General features: G+C 37.5%; 5 protein-coding genes across 5 annotated transcripts; 2 read left to right on the top strand and 3 right to left on the bottom strand.

Moving 5' to 3' along the window:
* Nucleotides 1-291: 291 nt before the first annotated feature.
* HER10_EVM0003883 (homogentisate 1,2-dioxygenase) lies at nucleotides 292-1,981 on the top strand (the record flags this gene model as incomplete). The annotated part of the gene is made up of 2 exons (XM_035473545.1): nucleotides 292-777; nucleotides 836-1,981. The coding sequence occupies exons 1-2, from the start codon at nucleotides 463-465 to the stop codon at nucleotides 1,979-1,981; spliced, it is 1,461 nt and encodes a 486-aa protein (XP_035334835.1). The 5' UTR covers nucleotides 292-462.
* Nucleotides 1,982-2,293: 312 nt separating this feature from the next.
* Nucleotides 2,294-3,967, bottom strand: HER10_EVM0000155 (uncharacterized protein; the record flags this gene model as incomplete). Its single annotated transcript, XM_035469949.1, has 4 exons — nucleotides 2,294-2,926; nucleotides 2,991-3,382; nucleotides 3,435-3,651; nucleotides 3,701-3,967. The coding sequence occupies 4 exons, from the start codon at nucleotides 3,965-3,967 to the stop codon at nucleotides 2,294-2,296; spliced, it is 1,509 nt and encodes a 502-aa protein (XP_035334549.1).
* Nucleotides 3,968-4,940: 973 nt separating this feature from the next.
* Nucleotides 4,941-6,267, bottom strand: HER10_EVM0004993 (uncharacterized protein). The gene is made up of 2 exons (XM_035474619.1): nucleotides 5,747-6,267; nucleotides 4,941-5,690 (listed from the first exon to the last, which is right to left on the bottom strand). Exons 1-2 carry the CDS (start codon nucleotides 6,032-6,034, stop codon nucleotides 5,433-5,435), a joined length of 546 nt encoding a protein of 181 aa, XP_035334913.1. The 5' UTR covers nucleotides 6,035-6,267; the 3' UTR covers nucleotides 4,941-5,432.
* A 1,406-nt stretch (nucleotides 6,268-7,673) lies between these two features.
* Nucleotides 7,674-10,194, top strand: HER10_EVM0006578 (uncharacterized protein; the record flags this gene model as incomplete). The annotated part of the gene is made up of 4 exons (XM_035476160.1): nucleotides 7,674-8,185; nucleotides 8,235-8,453; nucleotides 8,515-9,883; nucleotides 10,081-10,194. The coding sequence occupies 4 exons, from the start codon at nucleotides 7,674-7,676 to the stop codon at nucleotides 10,192-10,194; spliced, it is 2,214 nt and encodes a 737-aa protein (XP_035335024.1).
* Nucleotides 10,195-19,488: 9,294 nt separating this feature from the next.
* Nucleotides 19,489-20,354, bottom strand: HER10_EVM0007152 (cholera enterotoxin subunit A2; the record flags this gene model as incomplete). The annotated part of the gene is made up of 1 exon (XM_035476718.1): nucleotides 19,489-20,354. Exon 1 carries the CDS (start codon nucleotides 20,224-20,226, stop codon nucleotides 19,489-19,491), a length of 738 nt encoding a protein of 245 aa, XP_035335068.1. The 5' UTR covers nucleotides 20,227-20,354.
* Nucleotides 20,355-20,666: the final 312 nt, after the last annotated feature.

Raw genomic sequence — 20,666 nt, 5'->3', positions numbered from 1 at the left:
GTCTGCCCTGCCTGATCGAACTCAATATGGAATTGTGCAGACAACATTCTAATAGGCACCTTTCATAACAAGTGGTGTTTCTTCGTCCGGAACACACTATGCACACCTAATCGTTGTGCCCGCATTGGAGCACGAGCCCACTTCGGCGACTTTGTCAGTCATGACAGAGACACCACATCCCCGCACACTAAGAGACATGTCTGGAGTGGAATCCCACACAGGTCGTCTCAGCACGACAATGAAGCTCTCCGAGCCTCCACACGCTCCATGGTACAAACTGCCGCAATGGCCGTGTGGAGTAGCTGCCCAAGCTCAGATAGCTCCATGTGGGGTGAAGCTTTCCGCAATGGACAGGGGAGCATTTCGTACAAAAGCGATAGATAGCTCCATTGAGCCGTCGTCATCGTCAGCCCCTCATCCAGCAACCCCTCCTCGCAATATCAGAGCTAGCTTTACTTCACAATGGCAGCGCCAAAAGATCTCAAGCCGAAGGACTTCCAAAACGCCTTCCACTGGGCGGCGACGCAGCAAGATGGAGCAGTCCCCTCCTTTGCGACGCGCCCGAACGATCCGTACGCTTATCAGCCCGGATTCAACAACAGCTTCGAGTCAGAGGCTATCGCCGGCACGATTCCAAGGGGCCAGAATAGCCCGAGAAGCATCAGATATGGATTGTACGCCGAACAGGTGACGGCTTCAGCCTTTGTCGCGCCCAGGCATTCCAACAAGAAAGCTTGGCTCTACCGGTCGCGACCAGCTGTTGCTCACCAGGGATTCGTAAGTCCTTTAGCCCATCAATCGATCTTGGAATTTGTCGCTGATTTCTCTCTTGTAGACCGATCTTCCCGATAACAAGGACACTGAGTCGACTTTTATCCCGATCAACCCCCGAGTTCACGTCTCACCCACTCAATTGGCTTGGAAGCCGTTCCCGATCCCTGACGGCCAAGATCTGGACTTTGTCGATGGTCTCAAGACTGTCGCCGGCTCTGGAGATCCAACTCTTCGGGAGGGCCTCGCCACTCATGTCTACCTCTGCAATAAGAGCATGACGAAAAGAGCTTTTGCGAACTCCGACGGCGACTGGCTCATTGTGCCTCAGCAAGGTGCTCTGGACATTCAAACCGAGTTCGGTTTCTTGTACGTGCAGCCTGGTGAGATTTGCGTCATCCAGCGTGGTCTTCGCTTCAAGGTAAACGTTGAAGGACCGACTCGTGGATACATCCTGGAGATCTGGGGCTCAAACTGGGAGCTTCCCGAATTGGGTCCTTTGGGAGCGAACGGGTTGGCCAACGCGCGCGACTTCTTGCACCCGGTTGCCGCATACGAGGTCACGAAAGACGATCCCTGGGATATTGTTTACAAGATCGGCGGAAAGTTTTTCAACAGCACACAACGGCACTGCCCCTTCGATGTGGTTGCGTGGCATGGAAACTACGTGCCGTTCAAGTATGATCTCACCAAGTTTGTCAACGTGGGCTCCATCTCCGTGGACCACATTGATCCGTCAATCTTCTGTGTCTTGACAGCCAAGTCCCGAGATCCAGCTGCGCCCCTGGCCGACTTCTTGATCTTCTCTCCTAGATGGGACGTTGCATCTCACACCTATCGCCCGCCCTACTACCACAGAAACTGCGCTTCTGAGCTGATGGGTCTGATCTACGGCGAATACGGAGGTCGGTCCGATGAGTTCCAGCCCGGCAGTATCTCATTCGAGTGTGGATTCGTGCCTCATGGCGTCGCATACGAGCAATTCGCTGCTGCATCCAAGGCGGATCCCCCTCAAATGCAGATTTCGCTCGGCTCCATTGCCTTCATGTTTGAGACGAGCCGAGCTCTCACCATCACCGACTATGCCTGGAACAGCAAGGAAAAGCACGAGCACGACCCCAAAATGTGGGACAACTTGGTCGACAACTTCTCCCAATTTGAGATTGATCCTAAACTTTTGAGGTCCAACAAGGCAAACCACCTGAGTTGAGAGCTTGTAGCGGAGGGGAGACTTTGAACGAGTTATGTGTAACATGTTCCAGCGGCTTCGTATCGCAGGGAAAGCTACGTGGTATAGAGTAAAGGAAGGCAACGAAAGACTCCATGAGTATTTTAAATGAATTAACTGAAGGGAAACTTGTGAGCAAACTGCTTATTGCAACCACCAGAGAAGATTGGATGTAGGGAGGCTGATCTGGCCTTCGCGGTGGATGTTATACCTACCTTACCTTACCCACCACACTTTGCACAACGTCTTTAACCCCTCCTCTGAGGTGACCAGGAAGAAGCTGAACCTGTAGCCTTAGACAATAGGATTGTAGAACCTCATTCGGTTCTGAGGATCCCATTTTGCCTTCAGCCCTCTCAACTTCTCCAGCCTCCATTCGTCCCATCCATAGATAGCCTCGAGCGACTCAATTCCATGTGCATAATTCACATATGCTGTCAAGCGGTCAGGCTCATGACTTGCCGCCAATAGATGCCCTCTTAGCTTCTCTCCATATTCTTGAGCAAGCGCATCAAGAGACGCGTTCGGCTTGTACATGATGTACGACGTAACTAGAATATCGTCATCTCGATGCGGGAAAGCTGAGCTCTTCTCATCGACGGCTTTCACGCCATGAGTCGAATATCCTTCAAGGAGGAAGAAGGACCCGGCGAACTCCGGGTTGCGGTTCGACATGTCGGCGATGTCATCAAATACTTTCCGGACGGCAGGCAAATCATAGGTCTTCAGACCGATAGGGTATCGCAAACCCGTGTAGCCTTTGGCGCATCCGACACTATCACTGCTCATGAAGGTCAAGCCAGCCAAGTCTGGCATAGGTGCCACTCCAGCTTCGACGTTTATGTGATCAATGTCATAGAGAGGCTTCGCATACTCTGCAGACTTTTCGAAGGTGTCGTCCGATATGATAGCGTACCAGATTATGGGCTATCTTCATTTAGCGGTCGCGATCCTATTCGGCAATGAGCATCTTACGGGAGTTTATGCTTACTCGCTTGGGGTCGATGTCAGGGATGTTTACAAAATACATCCAATGCGTAACTTCCGGTGGCTGAGTCTTCATCATATCGTTGGTCAGATCGAGAATCTCCTCAAGTTTGTCCCCGAGATAGATAAATATCTGATAAGACCACTCGATGTTCTTGACATCGTGGACTCGGTACTGCCATTCAGTGACGATGCCAAAGTTGTGGCCGGCTCCCCTCAAAGCCCAAAAGAGATCAGGATTCTCATCGTTGGACGCTGTGACGAGCTTTCCATCGGGAAGAACAACTTTGGCCGAGATGACTTGGTCTGAAGCCAGGCCATACTGGCCCTGAAGCCACCCGTGACCGCCTCCCAGAACTGGGGCAGAAATGCCAACGCACTCGCAGATTCCTGTCACTTTTCGTTGTCAGCATACCCTCGAGTCGAAAGTGTTTCTGCGATAGCGCACCTGTTTGCTTGCCTGCCGCCCACAGAGTATTGACAACCTCCTTAACGCTTGCTCCGCCTCCAATTGTGGCAGTCTTGCCATCTTCAGAGATGACAACTTCGTCCATGCCGCGAAGGTCGATGGACACCACATTCTTCGCCAGACTCAGCGACTCTGTTGCACCGTGACCGCCTGATCTAGCAAGGAATGGAACCCCCTGCTTGTTTGCATGACGGATCTGTAGAAAACGGTCAGGTGTGCAAAAGGCTGCCTTTCGCAGAACGTACCGTGACTTGAATGTCGTTATCTGTGTGGACATTGACAACAACTCCAACGTCCGGTGCGTGCCAGTCTCGCCACCTACTTATATAGTTGTTGAACAGGGGTTCGTTCGGAAATATAAGCGAGGCATTTGGTGACAACTGTGTAGATAACTGTGTCCACGAGTTGATATCCTGGGGTACCAAGGATGCCAAACCCAAAGGCCCAAGGATGCTTTGCAACGAATTCGTTTGGTTCAAAGCCCAAGAAAGACCGAGAGCAAACACTTCCATTTTTCACTTGGATTTCAGATCGTACATTACTCTGATAAGGTGCGTAAAAGAAATATCGAGAAAAGCACTGTGATAGATTTGAGGGAATCTCATTGCTGACGTCACGTGCTGTGTTTTCTTTGGAGGGGATGGGTTGTGTGCTAAACTAGCATTGCTGACGTGAGATTGACAACAATTTGGGCCGAAGTCTCACGACGCCGAAGAGCACAGCAAAGTTTTGCTAGAAATACATGTATAGTGTGACTGTAAGCGACCTGCTGCTGGTCGTATGGCCGCCGGGCTGCTATACGGACACCTCACAGATAGGGCTGGCCATGCTATGCGGCCCAATGGCGGACCGGATGCAGCTGGCGATAAATCAATGGACCAGCGCGGTCGAACACTGATCCAGCCTCAGTATCATGCACGGGGTCCGGGAGGCGGCCCTGCAAGATGGGTCTTTGGGGCCTAGGTGGAATGGAAGTCATGCGCGAGCGAGACAGCTGCTCTAGGTGAAGGCGACAATGCCCATTCGCAGGGTACAATGACGAGACTCCGTATAGATGACCGTTGAGTTTTTAGCGCTGGAATACAGAAATCACTCGATATTGTCGACACAGAAAAGCTGGGGTTGAGGTCATTTGTGCACGTGACAGGAGAATACGGTCTCTGACCTTTGCAGCACCATGGTCGATGGTGCCCTCAGAAAAACGGATGACGGAGTAATTAAGTGATTGTTGCACTTGCAGCAGTGAGATAAGGCAGGCACAGCCCCACAGAGCATTGGTACGCATGAGCACGGGAAGCAGGGAAGAGCTCATACGGTATGGGAGGCTCATAGTATCAGTCAAGTAGGGAATTCATACGAATCCATATCGCCATGAGTAAGGCCTGTGTATCAAAGGTCATTCTAATTAAAGTTCATCTTGCTCTATCAAAGAAAGAGACGGATCATATACTGCCATTCTATCCGTGACTAAAATCAGCGAAACACCTTCTACCAAACCGCCGATGCTTAAATAGAGGCCGTTCACCCTTATCAAGTGGTTATATTGAAAGGTAATAAGTTGATAATTCCGCTCCCCGATTTCTCGAAAAATCATGGTTATCTCGAACTGACCTCGAAACTCATCTACCAAAATATCCAAAGACTAGGATGAATATCACTAGGCTGCGAAGTATGGCTAAAGGTAGGTTCTGAATCAGTATCAGTCAACAGGAAGTGGTTAACGAATCTTTCACAATTCTGAACAAAACAAAAGTAATAATGCAGCTAATCAATTGGGACAAGAATGGTGATTGGTACAGACTCTCAGCGATAGCAAATGAGGCACTGAAAAGAATACATTAACGTGGCCATCTCTTGTAATCGGAACACCACCATTATCTCAGTCCATCACCGCAGGGTCAAAGTGATAATAGGACATGCGCACAATCAACCCATAACCAACTTAAATCATCTAGTAATCAGTGCACAAAATCTTTCTTAGACTTTCTGCTCAGGTTGGGGGATGCTCATTCCCGCTGTGGCCTCGTAGCCCTTGCTTGCGATAGCAGTCTGCGCCTCACGAAACTCTGCCTCCTTTTCTTGTTGAATCAGATCGCAGCATCCACAGCAGCAAGCAGTAGCAAGATCGACGAGACAGCTGCCCTGGAGATTATACTTCTCACGAAGGTTGGCGCGCTGGAGGGCGAGCGGGATCCAATGGAGGCCAAAGCAAGTGGAACCCCAGAACATGAGACACTATGAAGCAAGTCAGCTTAGTACAAATGTAGAATTGCATCGCTGCATTGACGTACAGAAGTATTGATAGGCTCATAGCCCGTGAGACTGCCGTTCTTGCGAAGACGGTGATGGGTTTTACCAAAGGTCACGCAAGGAACACAGCAAGTGATAGCGCAAAGGTCGATAGGGTTGAAGCAGCCGAAAAAGCCGTTTTGCCAAGGTCGAGAGGTCTCGGGAGACTTCGAGTTGACGTGCTCACTAGGGCGAGCGAGAACGTCATTGAAACGGTCCTTCCATTCGTTGAGGTCGTTGTGGTCGATAGGACCGTTGTTGTGGGTGTTAGCATGAGCTGGGGTGGCCATTGTGGAGTTATGTGATAAGAGATTCAACGTGAAGGAGTGTAGAAAGAAAGGTCATGAGGTGGTGAATGGAAGACAGTGGAAGGAGTGTAAGTAGCCAAGACGAATTAGACAAGTCATTCTGGGATTGTCTTGTTCTTATAACCTCCATGTGCCGTGCTGGTGGTTCAACGGCTGATCGCCATTTGAGACAACCAGAAGTGACCTGACATCCCTGATTTTAGTGTCGTGAAGGGGATGTGATGAAACCCCTGATAATCACAGAGTCCGGGACCAGATTGCCGCTTTCAAATGAGGTTCGAAAGCCTTGTGGCGCTGCGGCGGCAAGCTTGAAGCTTTTGATTTGGCAGCTGTATCAAAAGGCTAAAGCGCCACCAATTTGCCGTTGTATCGCAGGATCGGATGGTGGAAGCCTCCGCGAGCCTACGCACTGTCTAGTACTAGCGGCAAGCCTCTGGTGCTCACGATAGCGGAAAGTTTGCGCGTTTACGAGATGATCGTCGCCCTCTCAAGTTATCCTGCAAAACAATTCTCGAATCCTAGAAGTATGATTTCACGCAACATAGATATCATATTTTTGTGTTGGTCTCACTCCTGACAAAGATTCAAAATGCGCCTCGAAACCATTCTCGATGCTCTGTAGCAAACACGAGAGTCATCTCTAATCGGATTTTAGTATGGTTCAGCTGAGTGGCTGGGAGGCACATTGTACACGCGCGTGTGGCATCCAATGACAGGCCTCAATGATTCTACTTATCACATGATCTTGCCTGGTCACACCGGTGAAAGAGAATCAGGCTGCGTCGCAAGGGATGTATGCATTCGTCATTTCCCGATACAAAACATCACGCGCGTTTGAGCCTGAGGACGGCTTCGAGCGCTTGGCCTATGATCATGGCGACTGCGCTACGCAAGGCTTCGCGATTGAAGCCGGATATACGACTGGCGCAAGCAGTCTCGGAGTTTGAAGCTTCCCTCAACTCTACACAGAAGGCATCTTTCCGAAATGAGCGTTCTACGGCATGCAAGAACCCGCCAACCGCGGCTGATGTGATGCAACTCACGGCCAAAATCGACCATGAGGCTCGTCAGAAGAGGCTTTCATCCCGATGCTTTGGACCTCGCCTGACCAACTTGCTTCAGGCAGTTCAACAATTTGCTGCCTTGGGCGATGTTGTGGCAGGCGGATCTCAGAATCTCGTTGCGTGCGGGGTCTGGGCAGCAGTCAGGATGACACTACATGCGAGTAGCTTCGGAACAAAGCATTGCAATTGATGCTAACAGGCTGTTCAAGATTTGCATCGGCTTTTCAACGTACCTTGAGAAGCTTTCCCTGCTTTTCATGGCGGCTGGTCGAGAGGCCCCTCGGCACCAGGCAATGGCTTTAATTTACCCGAAGTCCAAAGCCTTACAAACTTACCTTTGCGAGTACTTCATCGTTGTTACTCACATCTGCCAACGGGTGCAGTCGTTTACGCAAAAGTCGATGATGGGTCAACTAGCCGCGTCCCTTAACGACTCAGACCTAAAGGGGTTCCAGTCAGACCTCGAACTATGGTCAAATTCAATAAAACAAGAGGCGAACCTGCAGCTCAATGAGCACTTCAAGGCTGAAGCTCATTTGAGTGCGGAAACACGAGGGATGACAGCTCTATGGACCAAGTCTACGACGCGACGATTTGATGTCGCAAAGAAGCTGAAATGGCTAGACTCTTGCTCTACTTACGACTTCGAGACAACCTGGAAGCAAACGCAAAAGTTGGGATCGACTTCGTTGCTTTCCAGCTCGAACGACTATCAACAATGGAAAAAGCTTACCACTTCATCATCCATACTTTTCAGTGGTAAAATTGGCGCTGGAAAGTCAGTCACAATGGCTAACGTTGTGAGTGACTTGAACTATAACAAAGAAGCCGTTGTCCTCTACTTCTTTTGCCGATACGATATTCCAGAAAGCTTAAAACATCAGACTATTCTCGGTAGTTTGGCTAGGCAATACCTCAACTACTTTCCCATCCGCAGCGAAGTCTTCACAGACGATATGCATACATCGAAGTTAGGCGTTGAAGAGTTTATTGGGTTTCTAGGACTCAGTTTGATAGGAAATGCGCAGAAGTACATTGTCGTGGATGGTTTAGATGATTGTGGAGGAACGTCGAATGGTTCTGCAACAGCTCACGAACACCCAGCAGCTATCATCGAGATGGCACTTGGGCATCTCAACTCAGCCGTCGGCTGACGACTTTGTCAAAATCCATTTGAAACCGAATTGGAATGTCTCGCTCCCGTCCGAAAATCCAGACATTGAGTTTTTTATCGATGTGGAGCTGGAAGCTCGCCTTGACAATGGGGACTTGGCTATCGGAGATCCTGCTTTGATCGCGGACATCAAGAAAGCTCTATTGAAAGGAGCAAACGGAATGTAAGCATGACTTTTCCAAGAGAAACTTCAAACTTGGCCCGTTTACTGAGAATAATAACAGGTTTCTTTGGGTTGCTCTTCAACTTGATGCTATCTGCTCAGAGGCCTCTGACTACGACATAAAGGAAGCGATCAAATCACTCCCCCGCGATCTCACAGCAACTTACACGCGAATTCTGGAAAGGTCGACGGCTAGAGACCATGAGAGATACCATAAGCGAATCTTCAAATTTCTCGCCGCAGCATATGAGCCGTTGACGTCAGCTCAGATAGGCGAGATGGCAAGCGTAACCGTAGGAGACGAGGCATATGATCCCTCCAGGAGGATCAACAATATCGACAAAGTTCTTGGTTTCTGTGGTAGCTTAATCGTGGTGGATGAAGAGGAGAAGACGGTACGATTCGTACACCACAGTGCCAAAAGCTTCTGTCAACCTTCTATCGACAGAACATCACTGTGGCAATTCACGAATGAGGAAGCCCACAACGAGCTTGGCGGGACAATCTTGACGTATTTGAACTTCGCCATCTTCGAAACGCAGCTTTCCACAAACGTTGTTCCGATCTTTGATGCCGGCAAGATCTCAACTGGCATTCTTCGTCAAACATTTCACAATTCATGGAGTCCAATACGCCTAGCAGAGAACTTTGTTAGGGCGAAGCCAGCTCCAAGCCGCCAGATTGGTCATGTTATTGCACAAAATATCAGGCAACCCAATACAATAGCGAGCGATCACCCTTTTCTCCCGTATGCAAAGGAATTTTGGTTGCTGCATACGCGATTTACGATCATGCCATCCACTCGGCATTTGTGGCATATTTTGGTCAACAAATTTGATCTACCGAGTCTTCCGACTTTACCCTTCGTGGCAACAGCCTGGGCTTATATAAGTGTGCCTCCAGAGCTGACAAATTATACTGGGTTGTTTTGGTCTATTCAAAACTCTCACGTTCCGATGTTCAATCATGTGATGAAAATCGGTCACAATAACCGCTCTCTTCGGCTCCAGTCGCTTCGCCTTATCTCATTCCTTGAGGTTTTCAGAGCACTTTCGACGATTCCCATAATCGAGAGGTTCCATGCTACGTCTACCAGTCTTGGGATCGAATCGCACATGGCCGCGCGTCTGCTGTCTATGTCAGAGTGCTTCAAGACTCACAAGGTTTCTGAATGGTTAGCATCGCAGATCGAAATGTCTACTTGCGACTACGATAATTCAGCAGGCAGCTGGACTCTAAACCCACACCCAATCACTAAAGTCGACTTCTTTTCCCAATTCAAGATAAAATCGCGAGTAGCTGAGTTGGACGCGGTAGATACACAAGTAATTGCTGTGAAAGGCTTCACCTTCGGGCTACACGCCGATACCCCTCGAATATACAAGCTCCGACCGCAACAACTCGAAAGCCAGCCTTGCCGGTCTCTAACAGTACGAGATGGCCATACTCTACTAGCTATGCTCCAAAGCAACCAAACACAAGAAATGCTGTTGAGGAACATTTATTCCTTCATTTACAAGGGCCACAGCATGAAGGGTCTCGGTATTTTACCAGCATACTCCGTTCTCAAGATGCTTGCGGAGTCGCAGGAACTCAATCGAACACTTGCATACCAAATGATGTGGAGAATGATTCATATGCCATCACTTGGCTCAGAAGTTCGCATCGAGGTATTTCGTCGTGCCTGCCTAATGGGAAATCTCAGCTTGGCTACTTGGCCGCCAATTCTCGACATCCATAAGGACCTAGACAAAACGGCCATGTTGGCGCTCAATCCCAGCAAAGCAGCACCCAGAAACGACGAGATAAGCATGGTGTTGCAAACCATATCCAAACAAAGATTTGAGCTAGCTTCCCGGCTTCTAGCTATGGGTGCGTCGCCAAATGGCTGTGACGCCTCTGGATGCCCAGTGCTTCACCGGGCAGTACTCTTGAGAAATTGGACGCTCGCGTCATCACTAGTCAAACATGGGGCTTCGACACAGGAGCTGGATAAATTTTGCTTTCAAAAAGAGTTATTCCACTTCTGCATCATGCATTCTGATCTAGACGGCGTCAAGTTCTTGGCTCGATCGGGCTGTGTTGCAACCTTGAATGCGCTCTCCAAGGGGCCCGAATTCACCCTGCTCACCCCGATGGATGTTGCAACTCTCGAGGAATCTGACTGGTGTCGCACATATTCAATCAGGGACTTGATCGTCGAAGGTGCTCAATTTGAACTTGTGGCCACGAGCCGTCCCTTACGTCGTATTGAAGAAAGACTGGAAGAGCTTATCATCAATCACGGACGAGAAACCGGGCCATACGTTGCGGAGTACATGCAAACCCTTGAAGGGGAACTTGACACTGCTTCTTCAGCATTCCGAGTCAGCAGCAAAGTCATATGCCTCGTGGCAATCGCCACTCGGAAGTTTGTCTTATCATACCTTTTCGACCTACCCAAGAATTTCAGTATTTGGCCACCCGCTCTGGAACAGTTCCATAGAGACATGGACCCCGTTTTAGGATACATGGACAATTCTTTGTTGCTAATGGACCGTTTGCTTAAAAAGCCCCTAGGCCTGGACTCCAAGGTGACAGACCTGGTCCTGGCTCTGCGGGAAATGACGGGGGCTCTGTCGCGTCTCAAAACAGCCGACTTCGATGACTTGCAAGAGTCCCCTGACCTTCAAAGACAAATCGACTTGCTTCTTCCTGTATGGAAGATACAGATGAGAGTCTTACAAATCGTGAATTTGTTGCTGAGAAACATCATCGCGATGCCTTCTGAACACAGATCGAGGCAAACCGACATAACGCCCGGCATCAATATTCTGTGTAACGACCTCTTGCACACATCAATAGCCGGTAAGCCAACTGCCTTGTCCCAAGACAAAAGCCTTACGGGATCGATGTTCGCGCAACAATTTGAACATTTCCAAAACGTCTTGGAGGAGGTTTTCTACGAGATGGACCTACCGTTTTTCCTGCAATGTTCTCTTATCCTCGGGGCCAAGTTCCCGCCAAAAACTTTGGTATACTTTGCTTCTAGCCTCGATGTCACTTATATGACTGAATCTTGGGATTTGAGCGGTCCGAGTCCTCCTCAGAACTCCGTCGCCATACGAAAAGAGCTCCGATCTATGGGTTGTAATGATAAAACTTTGGATGCGCTTGAGAAGGTGGTGCATGATATGCTCTTTGTCGTGATGGCCTTAACTATCCGTGGTCTCACCGCATATTACGTAACCTCGGTTACATAATTACCGAGGTCTATACTCACTTATACTCTCTATTTTAAAATAAGTCTCGTACTTATTTCTTATTTTTAATAAATAACCGTTCTCTATATTTAATATTAATATCCCTATTATAATTATATAATAATTATAAACCTAGCTCTAATTTAAACCCCTAAACCTCTATTAAAAAGTTATTTTTAAGGATTATAATTTATTATATCTTTTTATATACGATTTTACTCCTTTTATACTTAAAAACCTATTTTTAAATAATAATATTTTTAAAAACTTTTAATATAATTAAATATAAGCTTAATTATTAATAAAACTAATTAAAATAATACTTTATTTTATAAATTAAGACCTACTTAAAAGATATTTAGGACTTATTAAATCTAAATAATACTAAATCCCCTTTAAATTTTATATTTTTATTAAATTAATTTTATTTATTAAAGAATATATTAAGATACGAAATATTATTTAAAAATAAACTTATTAAATAACTATAACTAAATATAACTAATAACTTAATTCTTATATTTAATAAAAGTATTAAAAGACGAGGTTAAGAACGAATTAATAAAATAAAACGGCCTTATAAAATAATTAACTTTTTATAAAGCCTAAGTTAATTATAATTAATTAAATACGCTTTTTTAAAGAATATACTTCTTTTATTTAATAAACGGCCTTTAAAACGATTTTTAATTATAAAAAGAAATTATATAAATTTATAAATTATTAAATTATTAATTCCGTTACTTAAGAGATTTTAAAAATATAAAAAAGAACTAATTAATTTATCTAATTACTCTTTTATATAATAATCTAAGTTTTTAAATAAAAATATACTTTAAGTAATTTAAACTCGCTTATAATTACTTAAAAAATTTAATATAATTATAAATAAAGCGAACTTTAACGTTAATCTTATTATTTAAATTAAAAACTTTTATTTTATTTATTATTAAATAGTATAACTTTAATTATTTAAAGTCTAGAGGACTTTTATTTTTAAGACTTTTTTATATAACTACTTAGTATTTTATTCTAAATTAATTTAATTAAGAACTTATTAATATTATAAAAATAGAAAAAGGCAAAGTAGTACTTAATATAGGCTATTATACTAAGATATTTAATAACCTTTTATATAAAAAGTAATATATAATAAAAATCGTAAATAAAATTTTATAATTTTTATAATATTAATAAGTTATTTAAATTTCCTTAAATAAAATAAAATAAGACCTAACTCGTTTATAAAATACTTATATAACGGGTCTTATTATTAAAAATTAATTAAGTATATAAAAATAGAGTTTATCCTTATTAAAAAAACGAAATAAGAATATATTTAATTAGATATACTTAAAGTTAGTAAAATAATTACTTATTTAAATATAAATAAATATATTAATTTTATACTAACTTTATTTAAAAAATTAAATCTAAATAAGGCCCTTAATAAATTTAATAATAATATTTAAAAAGAAATAAAAACTAAATAAACCTAATAAATTAATAAAAATAGGATTTTAAGAGGTCTTATTTTTAAACATTATAACTATAATTATTAACATCGCTTTATTTCTAAAATTAAACCTAATAATTAATAAAATACTAATCTTATTATTTTCTTAATTCCCTTTTAAACTTATATTTATTTTCGAAATATATAATTATAAATAATTATAATACTATTTATTTAATTAATAATTAATTATTTTTAATAAGGATTAATCTAATAATATAATAAGACTAAGAATATAAATTTTAAAATAACGTTTTATTTTATACTCATTCGGAAATAAAAATTATTTAAAATATTTTTATAAAAATAAGAGGACTAGGAATTAAAAATTTAATTTTTTAAAATATTAAGTTCATTAAGAACTTTTATATTAATATCGTATTAAAAACCCTATTTTAAAAAAGTATATATATATTTTAATTTTAATTATACTTTTACTTTAATAACTAATTTAAAAACGTTATAATTAAGTAGCTCGTTAAAAAATTAACTTAATCTTTTTAAAATATAAGCCTTATTTATTCTATTTTTACTTAAAACTTTTTATTAATAAATATAACTTTTACTTATAATTAATAAGTATTTCGTTCTTTATTCGTTCTTTATATTAAATAAAAATAACTAAGTAAACTTTATATAGCTCTAATACTTTTAATTTAAATATTTTATACTAATAATATTAAAAAGCTTATATTAGCTATTTAGGAATAAAAATTAAAAACTAAGCTATTTAAAATATTAATATTATATAACTATTTATATAAAAAGGTTATTTTTAAACAAACTTTAAAATAAAAAGTAATAAAACTATATTTTAAGATTTTATAAGACCTTTTTATTATTTATTTATTTTTAAATAAAGTAAGTAATTAATATTAATTAGGACGAGTACTTAAATAAAATCTTTATTTTTTAAGAATTTTAAAGATTTATAATATAATATTTAAAATTTTATATTTTTTAAATAATAAGTACGTACTTAAAAAAGTTTAGTTATTTATAAAATTAAATAAAACGTAGAACGTATAGTAATTATAATTAATAACAAAACTCGTTTCTAAAATAAATAAAAAAACTAAGGATTAAATTAAAAATAACCCCTTTATATATAAAAAGTTAAATAAAAGAGGGAGCGAGCTAGCTAAGAAATTATTAATAAAGCAATTAATATAATATTTATTATTAACTTATTATACGAACTATAAATAAAAGCTATATTAATAGTGGCTATTTATATAATATTAACTTAAGATAATATACTAATTAGCTTTTATTAATTTAAATTAAAGAAGTTTAATTTAGTTATTACTTTAAGTAGTAATAATTAATAAATATATTAAGGCTTATTTATGATTTATATCCTTATTAAGGATAAACGTATATATATAATTACTAAATATACTTTTTAAAAAGATTATAAAAAGAATTAATAAAAGACGTTTTAAATAAAATAAAATAAGGTATAGTATTTTATAAGTTATATAATAAATATTTATAATTTATATAAAATCTAAATTCCTCGTTTTTAAAAGTTATTATTATATAAAATATAATATTTAATAAGATCGTATTTTATTTAAAGAACGATATAAAAGCTATAATTTAATTACTTAAATTAGAAATCGTAATAAATAAAATCTAATAATTATTTATAATTATTAACCTTAAGCTATAATTATTTAGAATTATAAATAAAGAAAAAGCCTTATTAATAATTAATTAAAAATATTTATTATTATTTATACTTATTTTATAAAAAAATTAAGTTATAAAAGCTTAGTTTATTTTAAGTAAATAAAATAGGTAATTATTTATCCCCGAGCCTATTTTAAACTTCTAAAATTTAGAATTAAATATAGCCTTTACGTAATTAATTAAAGTTATAAACGAGGTTATAAAAAGCCAATTCTTTATTAAAAAAATTAAGGATAATATATATATAAATAAAAATATTACTTTTATAAACTTTTATAAAATTTTTATTTATTTAAACCTTAATAATCTTATTTAATTAACGAGCTTATATTAAAAATAAGAGAAGTAAATAATTTAAATAGAGATTTTAAAATAACTAATTTTAATAATTATAAAAATAATAAGTATAAATAAAGCTAGAAGTTAAGAAATTAATTAATTATTAAAAGTAATTATTTAAAACCTAAATTATAAAGAACGATTTAAATAATATTCTCTCTTCTTTTTATATAAAATAAAACTAAGATATCTTTTTAATATATATATATTTAATTAATAAAAAGTAATTAATAAAACGACTTAGGAGTATTAAACGCTTTATTATTATATTTATACCATAATTAACGGAACGAAATACGTTTTATTAACTATATTTTTAATAATAAAATATATATAAATAACTTTATTTCTTTTTTAAAATATAAAAACGTCTTTAAAATACTTAAGCCCTTAAAACTTACTTTATTAAAGCTACTTATATAAAAATTAAAAATTAAAAAGATAAATACTTAAAAGTTATTAACGATATTAGTTTAAAAAAACTAATCCTATTTAAATAAATATTTAATTATAAATTTAATAAAAATAATTACCTCGATCGCTATAAAATAAGGATATATATTAGGGCAACTTTTAAAAATAATACTTATTTAAAAATATATATAGCTACCCTCGCTATTAAGATTTTTAAAATTATTATAATTATTACTACTTAATTCGATTTAAAAATTTATTAATATAATATTATAAATACGTTTTTAAATATAATAAAAAACTAAGTAACCCTTTAATTATATACGAGCTTTTAAATAGCTTTAAATAACTAAATAAATATATTAAACTTAAATAAGCTTTTTATAATACTTATAATATTCTTTTATTTTAATATAAAGAGCTCTTAATAACTTTTAAATTACTTAGACTCTTATTTATAAATAAGGATTTATATTTATTTTAAATTTAAAATAAAAAGGTCCTAGTTCTTTTTATATAAACGATATCTTTATACTATTTTATAAAAACTATATTTAAAAAGCTAGTTAAATAACTAAAGGACTTAAAAAAATATAAGTTAAAGAATTAAAAACTAATTTCGTAATATTTAAATATTAAAGTTATTTAAGATTAATTAAATTAAAGGATTTATTTTATTTATAATTAATATATTAAAAGGTTATTAAAAGTTTAATTTTATTAATTTTAATACGCTTATAACGCCGCTACTAACCGTACTAATTAAAAACCTAAAAGTAATATTATTAACTAAAATTAAGTTATTTTAAAAAAATAGGTTAATTTTATATATAATAATTATAATATGACCTAATGTTATTTTCGTATATACTCTATTATTTTAGTTCTTAATAAACCTATTTTATTAGTACTATTTTATTATAAACTAAGTTATATAATACTTATATTATACTTACTATTTTATAATTTATTTTAATACCTCGGTGGATAAATAAATATTACTTCGTTTATAAATAATAAAGAAATCCGATATTTATTTTAAAGATATATAATTTCCTTTTTAATAAACTCATTTAATAAAAAGCTATAAAATAGAATATAATAAGAACTTTAATAATTAAGGCCGAATTACTTAGTTTAAAATATATTATTAAAAACCCTTATTTTAAAATACTTATTTAATAATATATTACTCGAGCTTAGTAATATTTAAAAGTTTATTATAATAATTATTAAATAATTAAATTTATAATAAAAAAAGGAACGTATTTTAATTTACTTCTACTATATTAATATTTAAAATATATAATTATATTAAGAATACTTAAAAGATTTTTTAAATAATTTATATATTAATAAATAAGATATTAACTAATAGTTTTATAAAGCCTTTTATAAATAAAATTCAAATACTTTATATTTTTTTAAATATAAGGAATATATAAGAAATAATTATATAAAATAAAAAATATTAAAAAATAAAATGCCCCGGGTAGCCTAGGTTTTAATTTATAAATATAGCTTATAATTAGGAATATAAAATTATTTTAATAACCCTATTAAGTTATTATAAAAGTTATTTATTTAAAAAATAAGTATATATTTATTTAAAAGGATTTTAATACGAGTATTACGTTTATAGGGATATAAATATTAATAAGGGTATTAATTTTAATTTAAATATTATTAACTTTTATAAATAAAACTTCTAGTACGTCCTTAACTAATCTTTTAACTTAGCTTTAAGTAAAAGAGAGTGTTAATAACGCCTTTTACCCTTAGCCTCGTTTATATAAACTACCTTACCCTTATTATTATTTAAAAGCCCGTTAATTATTAAAGCTTTATATATTAAAGCTTTATATAATATATATATTATATAAGTTAAGGCTTAAAAATAATTAATAATTAATCTAGAACGATAATATATATAAAACTAACTTTTTATAATATAACTACTTTATTCTTTTTTTATTTATTTAAAATATAAAAACTTTTATTTAGTTCGTATATATACCTCGTAAAGGAATATAGCCGATTTCTTATTAACTTAGTAGCGTTATTTAAACTTAAGAAATATTACCCTTTATTTATTTACTAAAAGCGTTTTTAATATAGTTTAAATATTTAAAACCGAATAGTAATAATACTTACTTAAAAATCCTTTAGTACTAGGGTATTAAAGGGATATATTATTAAAAATTAAAATTATAAATAATAATATTAAAAAAGGATATTATATTTATAAAGAACTATTTTATATTTATTAAAAAGGTAAAAAGGCTCTAAATTACTTTTATTTTTATTTATTTTTAAATAACTTTTTTAACCTCATAGCTATTATTTAAAAATAAGAACATTAATAAGTTTAAAATAAAATTATAATATAATATTATTATTTTACTAACTAGTATTTAATATAAAAATAAATTACGTATTTAAAAATAGATCGTTATTATAAATAAGAGAGCTACTATTCTCCTTTAAGTTCGTTTTAAAGCGCTTAGTTTTATATATTATAATAATATAAACGTATTTTTAGCCCAGGTTTTTAAATATTTATTTTAAATAATAATATTAATTAAAATTTATATTCCTAAGCGACGAATACGCGTATAAATATAGTTATAAAACTAAAAATAAGGGTATATATATATAATTAGATATAAATTAAAAAGAAAAAAATTAAAATAATAAGTAGTTATAAAAATTTATTTACTTACTTACTTTAAACTAAAAATTAATTATTTAATTAATAAAAGGCCCCCTCGGTTTTACTTATTATTAATAAAAAGCTTCAAAATTACTTATAATAACGAATATAATTAGTAAATTATTACTTATTTACTTTATATTTATAACTTAATACGTAATATAATTTATTTTATAATTCTTTTATAATTAAATTCTTATATAATATTATTTAGATTTACGTATTTAATAGTTCTTTTATAATAATATAAGTAATTTAATATACTTTTTTAAATAAGGATTTATTTAAAGGGGTATATTATAATAACCTTAACTATTTATAATCTTATTATATATTATATAACCTCGGTTATATAATTACTAAGGTTTATATTCGCTTATATTTTTTATTTTAGGGTAAGTTTTGTGCTTATTTCCTACTTTTAATAGATAACCGTTCTCTATATTTAACGTCGATACCCCTATTGTGACTATACGACACTCTTTAAATAATAATCCACGCATGCCCTTCACACTAAAATAGAATATCATTGCAGAATAAAGTAGGAGAGAGACAGTAGATTGTGACAGGAGTTTGCCTTTGATCATTCCCATTTAAGTTATACCTACAGGCACCAGACAGCTCGCGATCCGCCCGTTCGTATGCGCCAATGCGCCAGTGCGACCTATTCTAACACGAATGGCTTACCTGTGGTAAGATCCTATGTAAAATTCGGAGCTGCGTAATGGAGGAGTAAATCATGATTTCCGTAGACTTGAAAGAGGTAGCGATTATGAGCGTGAATCACATATCACTCAAAGGGGGAAAACGTCGTTTCTTGAGAATATATGTCCTCTGTTGTTCGAGCTATGTGGTAATATCCTAAGAGACATAAAGACAAACAACACTCTCAAGATATCAGCAATGGTAAAGACTATCTGGCCCTTCTCAAGCCGCCCCTATCCCTTTCACTCTCGTCTCCTGAGTTCTAATTCAATCAGACCATCAATAACCTCGACTAAGATCGCGTAAGTCACGTTCTGAATAAACCCCTTCTGCCTCGTCAAGCATGGCCATTGCAGACATAAGAGTGCCCTTCCAAAATCGAAAGCTCACAGGACAGCCGTTCATCGGGATTTAACCGCAGAGGTCCTTGGCCCAGCAGTTTTCATCAATGAATCTCTTGGCAACGGTCTCAGCATCCTCCTTAGGGTTGCAAGTACCCTGGCGAACGAAGAGAGTGCGGGCAGCGTTACCACCACCGCAGCCTGCACCACCCTGAGCAAACGCGTTCCACGGAGACAAGGTCCAAGCACGGTGACCAGCAGGGAAGCCAGCAAGGCTGGGCATGGAGTTGGTGGGTCTCAGGCCGTTGTAGATGCGGCCCTCATACTCGCTGTTATCCTGCAGTCCGCCGTCCGCAACGCCGTTGGTGTAGTGTCTCCAGCGGATGACCTGGTCCCAGCTGAAGCCTCCGAGCGCCGCGTACTCCTGCTCGTTGGGGTACGGGCTGAACTCGCCCAGAGTGCCGGAGACCTGGATGAAGTTGGCTGCGGCCGCGATCTCGTAGACGTAGCCGTTGCCGTTGAACATGTTGGAGAGGAACCCGACGGCGGTGTCCTCGCTGGCGGTGGTGGAGACGTAGCCGTCATTGTCGCGGCTGGCGCCGTTGTCGGCGCCGACTGCGTGGTTGTACATGCTGACGTTGGGGACGATTTGGAGGATCTGGCTGGCTCCTCTAGGGGCGAAAAGACCGGCGGCGCGCATCTCGGTAGGGGTTCTGGTGTCGGCGCGCCAAACACTGAACTGGGCATTGCAGACTGCAGTCCATAGTTGAATGACAAGCACAACAAAAATGTTGTTGAGGGATATCATGTTGACGATAAACCGTGTAAACGGCAAGACAGATTGTTGACGAAGGAGAAAAGAGTGTAAGACAAGGCCTGAAAAGCAGCCTGAGTCAGTGAGAGATGAAGGCGAGGTTGGCAGCTGTGCTGATAAAGAGTGTGATGATTGTGATGATATGAAGTGTACATAGGTTGGTGAGATGTCATCCCATCTTTATACCTACCATGTTGCATACGATTCTCAGTGTTCCTGTCTTCAGAAAGCATCGTCCCTGAGATCTCAGTTGGGGACTTTCAGTCGCCGAACACCATCATGTCGAGAAAGGGCATGACGGGCATCCCGAGACCGAGACTAACTGCCGACACCAGAAATCCGTACAAGTTCTTTTGTCTAAGCCTCTACGGAGTACTCCAGCTTGGCTCTGTCAAGACGAGACGAGTTGTCACCAGACACAAACTATAGCCAAA

This window comes from Colletotrichum scovillei (assembly GCF_011075155.1).
Source record: "Colletotrichum scovillei strain TJNH1 chromosome Unknown Contig00004, whole genome shotgun sequence".
NCBI classification, from domain to species: domain Eukaryota; kingdom Fungi; phylum Ascomycota; class Sordariomycetes; order Glomerellales; family Glomerellaceae; genus Colletotrichum; species Colletotrichum scovillei.
This window is presented reverse-complemented; position numbering and strand designations above follow the sequence as displayed.